Raw genomic sequence first — 12,132 nt, forward strand, 5'->3', positions numbered from 1 at the left:
CAACCTTGATATATGAAATAGGGACATTCCTAAAGTTTTTTATGAAGTGTAAAATGGTAAATAAAATCTTATTTTTCAATTGATTTCCCTTTTAATATTAAACTGAGGATCTGAATCAAAGACTTTTTATTTGCTGCATATTCCATGAATTAAGCAGTTGTCTAAATGAAAGACTGAATAGAATATGTACTGCTCCCCTCAACCCCTTTCTCGTTTCTGACTGGTCTGTCTAGATCTAGTGTTGGGCTCATAAAATATATCTTCTTGTTGGCCTGTTCTAAGTCTCACCTTGTAGGTAACAGATACCTTAGGTGATCAGGTCCCTTCCTGGCTCACATGCAGCTGAGTTCACCAGCCAGGTCTACAATGGCATGCCACTTAATGGCTTCACATGATCAAACAGATTTCTGGTATCTGATGCTGTTCCTGCGATGGCTAGGTTCCTTAATTACCCTCCACCCCCACCATTCTATTGCCATGGACCCCTTCCTGAAGGGCTAACATTATTTTCTGATGATAACTTTGGACTGCAGCAAAACCAAGAATTAAAAGAAAACAAGGAAAAAGGGCAAAAAGGGAGACTGACTCAATAATAAATAATTACTCATTATCTGATCCACAGATTTTTTTCTATTATGATACATTAGAAAACTATCATTAATATGTTGCTTTATCAGTGGATTTTATGATACATACTTTTCTGTGCAAGCAATTTTGTAGAAGGTTCTGTTGCCTGTAAAGTCAAGAAAGGTTGATCATTTAGTTATTACTTAGGGTCAAGGATCTATGTAACTTTTTCTGAAAGTCCTAGTCATTGACTCAGTTTCTCTTCTCACTGTCTGGTAGTTTTTCTATAGAAATTCAAAAGAAAAAATAAACTTTATTTTTGTCTAACTATCCTATTTCACTTCCTCCTTAGATAATGGCCCCTGTATACAGAAACATGCTCTCTTACTTACAGGTGTAGAATTATTGCTGCTACATAAACAATATATCTAGCCGATAGTTTTACTTCTAACCTACCTTAGCCATGCCTGTTTTGTGGTTCACTTGGGAAAGACATGAGGTTGGAAGGCGTCGGTGGGCTTTTCCTTTCTGTCTGCTAAAAGGCATGGTGGAGTAGCAAGATATCTGACCAAAGTTTTCTAACAATCATTTACTTAGCCCTTTAAATCTCCTAGTCCTACCAACCCCCCACATCCTACAGTAGGAAGGGAATATGTGGATGATTATTCAATAACTGTGGTTACAATAATGGATTTCTAGCCATTCAATACCGATTTTGATGTTGCTCTTTTCTGTATATGACAATATTCTGTGTTCTAATTAGGATCATTTATCATCACACACTAAACAAAATAAAAAACACAGCTTTCTGAATTGGAACAAAAAAACCCAATTCAATCATGAAGTGATACTATATAAAAATAATTAATAAAACAAGGCCTAAGATTGCAGTTCTAAATTATTTTCATATATTTTTGAAAACATGGACCCTTTGTCTTCATTTGACTTTTTTAAAGGAAAAGTGGCATTTCTTTTTCATTTTTTCTAGGTGTACAATTCACCTTATCAAATTTATTTTTTTCCCCAAGGTTTAAAATTTTATTTTGAGAAACAGCCAGACTAAGAATTATATCCTTATTTTTTTTGGCAGAAAAAGAAAACCTCACTGGTGTCAGCTCAGAAACTGGGCTAGGTAGCAATAGTTCTTCCTCAGTCTAGTACCTTTTTTTAAAAAAAAAAAATATATGGAACCTGAAAATTAATATTAGTGATATGTTCCTTACCCTTTGGCCTCATTTATTTTTCCAGGATCTGGTTTCATAGTTTCTTTATTCTACATATTCTGAATCTAACTCTCAGAGATTCATTTTTCTATTCTCTTACTTATGCCATAAGAATAAAATGGAATTCAATGAGTCCTATATATATACTCAATGATACCTGTCCTCAACACACTTTCTGCCCAAAGGCATGAATTTAGGTAAAAACAAAGAACAAAGGATTTAAGAATGCAACTAACCAAATGAATGAGAAAAGCTTCATTGAAGACTACTATAAATCTGTTGCAATAATCAGAGAAAGAATGACATCAACTAAAATGGTGTAGTAAGTAAGGAGCTCTGAAAATTCATTCCTCTATAAATGCAATGAGTAAAACTGGCAAAACTCATCAAAATCATTTTTTTTTTTTAGAAATGTAGAAATTAACCAAAGGCTTGCATAAATCTGGAGTGTTTAATTAAGAAAACGGATGAATCTTGGTAAGAACACTGAGCTTTGTGGTGTTTTAACTTGCCCTATTCTAATCTCCTCTCACCAACATACAGCAATCACAGTGAATACCAGAAGCATGTAAGTCACCAAAAGGGGCAGAACAGGACTGGACCACCTTAAAAAATCATTCCCAGAAATGTCATTATTTAACCTGTCTGACAGTTCCCTGGAAGATCCCAATTGCAAAGCTTTCTTTACATGAACTGACTCTGTGCTCACCAGTAAGAAAAACCTTTCCTCCCGGGACATTTGTCAAAAACATTTAGAGGCAATTGTTTAACTTTATGTTTGCTTAAAGGTTTGGAAACCTTGGTGGCATATTGGTTAAAGTGCTACAGCTGCACACCAAAAGGTCAGAATTGACCTGATGGCAATGGGTTTCTTTGTTTTTCTTAAGGTGATAAATACCAGCTGGGGCAAACAACAGGCTAAGCGAAAAGCTTAAAAAGAAATTCTGGGAAATGAGATGTGCATAGGGGCTTTGAAAAGTTATGACATATTCCAGGGAATATTGAAAATTATGCACATGTGTAGGGCTGTGTGCACACCCAGTGTCGTGTACGCGATCAGGAAAGACCTATAAGCAGGAAGTGAAGAATAAGGCAGAGTTGTCAACTGCCTGGCTCAGTGTTGAAGCATGCCTCAACAAATACATAGAGCCCATCAGCAAAGACTATGAGGATTCTTAACCAGTTGCCCCTGAGTTGATTCTGACTGATGGTGACACCATATGTGTCAGAGTAAAACTGTCCCCTGTAGGGTTTTCAATGGCTGATTTTTTGGGCATAACAAGCCTTTCTTCCGGGGTGCCTCTGGGTGAACTTGAACTTCCAACCTTTTGTTAGCAGCAGAGCACGTTACACATTTGCACTACCCAGGGAGGAAGACTTAGTAGTTCCAGGTATTTAAGGACCTATTTGTCCAATCATTAGCTGACCATTAAGTTAACTGAGTGTGGCCACAAAAAAAGGATATAGACTTACAGAGTTACTTCAGAAAAATGAGTAAACAAATGAATAACTGCAACAACAACAAGCAGCAACAACAAACCTTGTGAGGGGGAGAATCTGATTTCTAAAATGGCCACATTATACTGTTTAAACTGTTCAATTTTTCAGTTAAAAACATGCAAAGAAAGAAAAAAGTATGGCCCATACAAAGAGAAAAAAACTTCAATAGAAACAGTGAAGAAGACCAGATATTGGGCTTACCAGACAAAAACTTTAAGTCAGTTATTTTAAATATCATTTAAATCTAAATTTAATTTACATTCAGAGTAACTTTTTGAACCACAATGGAATGCAATCAAAAATCAGTAATAGAAATTTTGGAAATTCAATATCAGATAGAAATTTTGGAAATTCAATATCAGATAGAAATTTGGGAAATTCACAAATATGTGGAAATTAATTCACAAATGTGTGGACTTAAATAATCAATTGGTCAAATAACAGTGGAAATAAGAAAATACTTAATATGAATGAAAACAAAAAATATAATACAGTAAAACTTGTGGGACAGAGTGAAAAGAGTTCATGAAAAGAAATTTAGAGCTGTGAATGCTTACATTAAAGAAATAAAAGTAAGATACCAACTCACTAACCTAAACTTTCACTAGAAAAACAGGAGAAAAATTAAACCTAAAGTAAGCAAGAAGAAGGAAATAATAAAGATTAGAGTAGAAATTAATGAAATAGAAACATAATGGAGAAAAATCAAGTAAGCCAAAAGCTGATTCTTTGAAAAAAAATCAACAAATTTAACAAAGTCCTTCATGAACTCTCCCAAAAAATAGAAAACGAAGCTACACTTACAAACTCACCTTATGAGTCTAGTATTACTGTAATAGCAAAACCAGAAAAAAAGACATCTCGAGAAAAGACATGCAGAAAACTGTGGCCAGCCTAACATTCCTCATGAATATAGATGCAAAAAACATAACATTTCCTGATTTCAAATCTTACTACAAAGTTACAGTAATCAAGACTATATGGCACTGGCTGGAAAAAGGATAGACATATAGATCAATGGAATAGAACTTAGAGTCCAGATATAAACCCACACATTTATGGGCAATATGTTACTGACAAGGATGCCAAGATAACTCAACGGGGAAAGAATAGTCTTTTTAGCAAATGGTGGTTGCGCAAGTGTATATCCACAGGAAAAAGAATGAAATTGGACCCCTATCTCACACTACATACAAAAATTAACTTAAAATGGGTCAAAGACCCAAGTGTAAGAGCTAAAACTATAAAGTTGTTGAAGAAAAAGCATATGCATATATCACTGTAAATGAATTAGGCAATGGCTTCTTAGTGTGACACCTAAAGCACAAGTGACCAAAGAAAAAAATAGATAAATTGGACTTTATAAAAAAAAAAAAATTGCTTCAAAAGACACTATCGGGAATTTAGAGACAACCCACAATAAAGGGAAAAAATTGAAAATCATATATCTGATAAGAATTTAATACCAAGAATTTAATATAAACAACTCTTAAAATTCAACAATATAAAGACAAACCAATTAAAATATAGACAGTGAATTTGAATAAATGTATCTACAAAGAACAGAGATAGATAATAACAAGTGTTGGCAAGGATATGGAGAAATTGGAGCCCATCTGTATTGCTGGTGGGAATATAAAATGAGGTACAGCTGCTTTGGAAAACTGTCTGACAGTTACACATAAAGTTAAACATAGTTACTACATGACTCAGCAATTCTACTTCTAGGTATATGCTCACGTAAAACTTACACATAGCAGCATTATTCATAATATCCAAAATGTCCATGAACTGATGAATGAATATACATGATGTGATATAGCCATGCAAAGAAATATTTGGCCATTAAAAGAAATGAGGTACTGATACATGCTACAACATAGATGAAACCTGAAAATATGTTAAGTGAAAGAATCCAGCCAAAAAGAGTCCACATGTTGTATGATTCTATTTATATGAAATATCCAGAATAGGAAAATCTATAGAGACAGAAAGGAGATTAGTGAGTGATTGCTTAGGGCTGGGAGTAGCGATATGGGAAGAGAGGCTGGAGCTAAGGGGTACAAGATTTCTTTTTGAGGTGATAAAAATGTTCTAAAAGTGACTGTGGTAATGGTTGCGCAATTTTGTAAAAACGCTAAAAAAAAAATTAAACTGTACACTTTAAAAAGTGAATTTTATAGTATGTGAATTATTTTTCACAAAAAAAATAATCAGATATAGTATGGGATTTGCAATGAAGTACAAAATCTTGGAGTTAATTCAGCAGAAACATGCAAATGAACTAGATGTTATACTGGGAAGTTCTACCATAATTCCAGAAGTGGTATGATATTTCAATATAAATAGCTTGTTGACTCTCAACCATCCAATTTTCCCTAGTCTGAGGAGGTTCTCTTTAATATGTTTCTAATTATGTTGACATTACTAACACAAAACATCTATGTTTTAGGTTGTTCAGCCAACTCTCATTAATGCCAATTAGATGAGAAGCTCCAAGAGCAAGCTACGGTTTTTCATTATAAGCTGCCATATCATAAAAGTATAAATAAAATTTTCTACTGTTGACCTCCTTCATATAACCCATCTTTAGTCAGAGAGATGTCTGGACGATATCTTCAAATACTTGACCAACTACCAACTGAAAATTAATGTAGTAAGAATAAATTAGTTCTACATGCCTAGTATGTACTTCCAAATATGTAATTTCTCAGTCTAAGTGGTGGCCTTCTATTTGTAGCTCAGGTCTAATGTCTTGGGGTGACGTTCAATACCTCCTGAACTTCCATGCCACATAGTTCATTTTACTACCTAATTCATTTATTCATTCCTGTGGCTAGAAAGGAATTTAAAAAGTGACACCTCTATACCTTAACACCGGCATCCCAATTTGAAAGCTAATGGCCAGGTGGTTCTATGAGTGGCCCATACTTAACAATGTGATTGACATTCTCCCCTCCTCCCAATTCTCCCTCTGATATTATCTATTTTTCCCTATCTCTTCTAATGCATTGTTAAACACATCTAAGGTCAGGGGCATAGTTTTCCTCATCCTGGTATCTGCCTTGCATCTAAGCACTATGCTTTGAATATAGTAGGTTCTCAATAAATGTCTGATTAATAAATTTTCATTTGAAGTGTTTTAGATCTGTATACACATTTATCTCTAACCCACAATGAAGCCTTTGTGCTGGCCACTATTCACTAATAGACTTCCAGGACTGGCTTCTAGTTTCTTGACTTCAATTTATCATATATACTGTTATCAGGGTTATTTATCATGTGTGCTAATTTGACCATATCACATCCCTCCTCTAACCCAGTAAATAAATTATAAGTTTCTAACTATAGTCTTCAGGGTGGCAGACTTGCTGCCTTCTTTACTGTTACTCCTTACATCTCCCATCCCAATCATACAAGCTTACTCATTATCTAAATGCATTGCTTAATTATTGCAACTCATTCATACCCACTGCTATCATATTTGCTTCATCTTTATTCACTTAATCCTGAATTTCCAACTCTATTTTATTTAACTTACTGTATATATATCTTTTGTACAAGCAGAAAAAAAAAAAAAAGAGAGAGCTAAGAGATGAAAATGTGGGGAGAGGAGGTGGATGGTGGAACAGATGTGATGTTTCCACAGTAAAGTTTTATGAAACATGGAGTTAAATCAGAACAAGAGGACTATGATGTTGGTGTGACAGACATGAGTCAGACCAGAAAGTACTGTTAGCTGTGTTTGTTGGTGCTCTGACCTGGTGTTAGGCGAGGTGCTACTGCAAGTATCCTATTTGGGGGGACGAGTGATGGAGAAGGCTCCAGGTCATGCAGAGAGTGAGCTAAGATATTTAATGAAAAAAGAGTATCCAAAATATTTCCTATGAAAAGATTCAAGTGACTCTGTAATTCCATAACCTTTGGTGGAGAAAGATGAAGCAAGAATTAACACTTCATGAGCCTCCTCTAATCTTTGTTATAAAGAGGCAGGCATTTATATTTTCAACAAATAAAATGTATATTTTATAATCATCATTTTTTCATCTTTTCTAATTGCTTTCAACTGGACTAGTCAGTTTCCTTCCTTCTGCATCTATTACACTATATGTATAAAAAAAATATATCCCACAAATCCTCAGGAAGTCAGACAAACTGACATCCTAAAGTCAAGATCCTTCTTCCAGGGAGCTTGGTCTGAATATGTGACTAGCATTTACCACTAAACAGCAGCAACCATTCTCAGAGCAACTTGAGGTTTTATCCTGAACTTCTCTGTTTTTTTTTTTTTTTAATAATGAGAGTTTGGTCTAAAATAATGACCATTCTTCCTTCTTTCAAGTTCAGCAAAAACAGGTATACCAAAAGAATAGGTGATCACCAAGGTTTGAAGAATGAAACGTCCCCAGGCTTCCCAAAAATATCCAAAAGCCTGCATATTTCCATCATTAGAGATTGATGATTTTGGATTGCACTGAAAATACCCTTTAGAAAGTAATAACAGACTAAGTCATTAATATTTTGTAGGAAGCTACCTTATTATCCTTAGAAAGCCAATAATCTCAAAAGGCCTGTGGAATGGTAAATGTTTTAAAGGGAGAAAGGCAAAAAGATAAGTTCAGATACTGGGATGTGACCTGAGGAGGAGAGATTATGGTGGAGTTATAACTTGCAAGTAGAATCAAGGCCTGGAATACAAGGGGAGTATAGAATCACACAGGAAGAGGGAGGGAGAAGAACACTGTGAGCATTAAGGTTGTATGTCAACTTCACTGGGCCATGATTCTCAATAGTTTGGCAGTTATGGTTTAGTTCGGCAGTTGTAAAATGATGTAATCACCTCCATGATGAGATCTGATATAATGTGATCACCTCCATGATGGGATCTACTGTGAGCAGCCAATCAGTTGTAAGGGAGTTTCCTTGTAGATATAGTCTGCATCCAATATAGGTGGACTTTCTGGCAAGGCTTAGGGCCTTTTTCTCACCTTGGATCTTGAAGCTGGCTCCTGTTCACCTGACCTCTGGTTCTTGGGACTTGAGCCAGCAGCTTACCTGCCCGTCTTGGGATTCGTCAACCTCCACAGCCTGTAAGCAAGAGACCTGCTATCTGTCCTACTGATCTTGGGTTCACCAGCCCCTGCGGCCACATGAGTCAGAAGCCTCCAGCGTGACTTAGACTCAGGATTTCCAGCCTCTATGACTGCATGGGCCATATCCTTGATATAAATTTCTCTTTCTCTCTCTATATATTTATATGGTCCACTGATTTTACTTCTCTAGAGAACCCAGCCTAAGACAAACATGAATGATTAACACTGTCTACTTTACAATTAAGGTTAGTGCTGAAAATCTACTAAATCCATGTAGAACTGAGAGAACAGAAGTGAGTAAATTGTGCAATTATCAAAATACAATTTACGACTATGCACTAATTTTCTTATATACTTACGTATTGGAGAGAACACGAGAAGAAAAAATACCCTGGGCAGTAGTATGAACCTGAGGTCCTATTTACCAGAAAAAGAAAATTATAATTAGTTTGCATCCTTCCATAGCTCTTTGTAAAATGGCAATTAACATCTTTTAATTGGCCTTTACTTTCTGCTGTCACTGCCCTGTTCAAAAAATGCCAGGGACTCCCCATCATTGCCACAATGAAGTCCAAGTTCTTCAGCAAGGCATAAAATATACCCTAAGATTGGATGTCCATGTGTACCTCTCCAGTGTCATCCTTGGCCAGTCTTCCATATGCATGCTATGGTACAGAGACACTGAATAACATGAAATTCCCTAAATATATCATGTTTTCATGTCTATGGGCCATTGTTTTTGCAATTTCCTCTGTCTGAAGCACCCTGTACCTTCTTTAACTTCCTTCTCATCTTTTAGATCTTATTCAACCTGTATTAACTCTTCTCAAAAACTTCCTTGAAACCTGCCTAAGTAAATAAACACCTCTTCCCAGTACTCCCAAAGCACTCTACACATGCTTCTATTATAAAATTCATTATGCTGTATTGTGATTATATGTTTTCTCTTGTTTTCTTGACTAGGATATAAATTCATAACTATATCCTCAGCACTTAAAACACAGTAAGTACTCAATAACATTTATTTGGTGAATACATTACTTAATTCATATGCTTCCTCAATATTTATTCACTGATCTGCCTGCCATTAATATCTTCCCATTGAAATATTGCCTAACTTGTTTTGTGTGTAATCTAACAAGATTCCATAATTAGATTTTAGTAAATACTCTGGATAAGGATGATATACACTCCCCCCCACCCAAAAAAAAAACAACATTGCCATTGAGTCAATTCTGACTCATAGTGACCCTATAGGACAGAGGAGAAGAGCCCAACAGGGTTTCCAAGGAGCAGCTGGTGGATTCCAACTGCCAATCTTTTGGTTAGCAGCCCAAACTTAACCACTGCACCACCAGGGCTCCTAGGAATGATACAGGAAGTCTTTATACAGAACTTCTCTATAGGTATACTTGATGTCAATTATGCAAATATGTAAGTGGATGAAAGACAGAAAAACAGAATGCTCTGATCACAGAAAGCAGTGTTATTAAATTCAGCCAGTTCAAAGTCAAGTTTAATCAGTAACTTTTGTTTCTCCCAATAAATGAGTAACCAGTAGGTACCACTGATGAGTACAAAATGTCTTAGTTAAATCCGGTGTAATCTTCTTGAGTTTGTAGATATGTTTTTGTGTGTGTTCAGTTTTGGAGAGGTGGGAGCTGAAATTCAGAGTGCACAGATCTGGGAAATAAAGTGTGAATACAATAATATTTAAAAATAAAACAAAAAAATCCTTCTTTGGTTTCCAACTATACAATGGATTAAACGACCTAAAATCTTTATGCCCAGAATTCTATATAGAACATTAAAAGCATACTCTTACACAGCTAAGCAGGGGGAGGGGAAAAGTATCCATTTTGAATATGCCCAGATAATTCTGTTCTCCTTTACAAAGGCATGCCCTGAAGGTAAATTATTTTAGCAGAGCCTAACCAACCTGGATTTTACCAGAGCCTAACCTACAAGTGGGAAGGGACATACTCAACTTCAGTCCCTTCTAACTTTCCTATGTCACTTAAGAGGGTGGAAAAAAAGAGCTGAAAAGGAATACAGACTCACTAAAAGACTTAGACCTATCAAAGAATGATGATTATTCCCCCTATAATTTACCATCATATCAAAAGGGCTCCTGTACAACAGGGAATTATATCTGAAAGAGCTACAAGTCTCAGATCTTCTTTAAGAAGAAATCTCTAGGAAAACCAAAAGATAACAGGGAGACAAAAATAAAGACATTTTAGCCTCTGACACCTACAGTACAGCAAACAGTAAACATAGTCTAACTCTTATTTAGATATACATAAAACCTCACATTAAAGGCCTATTTACCTCAGTACCCTTTACTTGGAACAGCACATCTGGATTTAAAAAAAAAAAAAATCATGAGGCATATTAAATGCAAAAATAAAACAAAACAAAAAACAGACTCTGAAGAGACAGAGCAAGCATTAGAACCAGATTCAGGTATGGCAGAGATTTTGGAATTATTAGACTTAAAATTTTAAATAACCATGATTCATTTGATAAGCTCTCTAACAGAAAAAATGGAGAACACACAAGAATAAATGGGTAAATGAAGCAGAGAGATGGAAATTCTAAGAAGGAATCAAAATGAAATGCTAGAAATAAAAAACATTGTAAAAGAAATAAAGAATGCCTTTGAAGAGCTCATCAGGAGACTGGACCCAGTTGAAGAAAGAATCAGTGAACCTGAAGATATGTCAATAGAAACTACTGAAAAGCAAAGATAAAAAAGAATTACAAAAATAGAAAAAAATAGACAAGAACTGTGGGACAATTGGGTCCCTGGTGGTGCAGTGGTTAAGCGTTTAGCTGCTAACCAAAAGATGGGCAGTTCAAATCCACCAGCTGCTCCTTAGAAACCCTATGGGGCAGTTCTACTATGTCCTATAGTGATGCAAGGTTTTTTTGTTTTTTTTTTGGTGGGACAATTACAAAAGTACAACATATGTGTAATGGGAATACCAGGAGAACAATGAGAGAAAGGAATAGAAAAAAAATATTTGAAATAATAATGGCTGAGGACTTTCTCCAAAATTAATGACAGATACTACAAAACTCTGATGAAGGAAATCAAAGACAGGAAGAGTTAATATAGTTAAGGTGACCCCACTTATACGAAATATTTAGAGTAGACAACTATATAGAGACCAAAGTTTATTAGCAGTTACCAGGAGCAGGAGAGAGGGAGGGTAAAAGGAGCACTTAATGCTTAAGGGACACTGAGCTTTGACTAGGGGTGACAGTATTATTTAGGGATTGATAAGGGCAATAGTTGAATAATGTGAGAAACATAATGTCACTAAACTATACATGTGAAGATTGGTGAAATGTCAAATGTTTTATTACATATATATTTACCATAATAAAATACCCAGTGACCCAGTAGCAGTTACATATATGTATATACATATATGTATATATTCATAATGTGTGTACAATTGCGTGTGTGTGCATGTACATGCACAAATGACACAAATGTACTGGGAAGTTCACAAAGAATTACTCATAATAGCTCAGATTTGGAAATAATCCAAAATTCATGCATAGCAGAATAAATACATTTTTGTATGTTCATATAATGGAATGCTATACAACAATGAAATGGATTACAACTACAGTGATGGATCTCAGAAACATAACGTTGAGCAAAAGAAGCCATAAACAGAAGAATATATACTCTTGATTCCAGTTATATAAAGTTCAAAAATAGGCAACACTAATTT

General features: G+C 35.3%; 1 protein-coding gene across 1 annotated transcript in view; it reads right to left on the bottom strand.

Moving 5' to 3' along the window:
- The window catches only part of FSIP2 (fibrous sheath interacting protein 2), an 81,058-nt gene that overhangs the window by 37,317 nt on the left and 31,609 nt on the right, over positions 1–12,132 (bottom strand). The window contains exons 14-15 of the mRNA XM_064286916.1: positions 8,743–8,800; positions 697–733 (exon numbers count right to left, since the gene is read on the bottom strand). Coding sequence (XP_064142986.1) covers positions 697–733; positions 8,743–8,800 — 95 coding nt within the window. The remainder of the gene's footprint in view (positions 1–696; positions 734–8,742; positions 8,801–12,132) is intronic.

Source organism: Loxodonta africana, chromosome 6 (genome assembly GCF_030014295.1).
Source record: "Loxodonta africana isolate mLoxAfr1 chromosome 6, mLoxAfr1.hap2, whole genome shotgun sequence".
NCBI classification, from domain to species: Eukaryota; Metazoa; Chordata; class Mammalia; order Proboscidea; family Elephantidae; genus Loxodonta; species Loxodonta africana.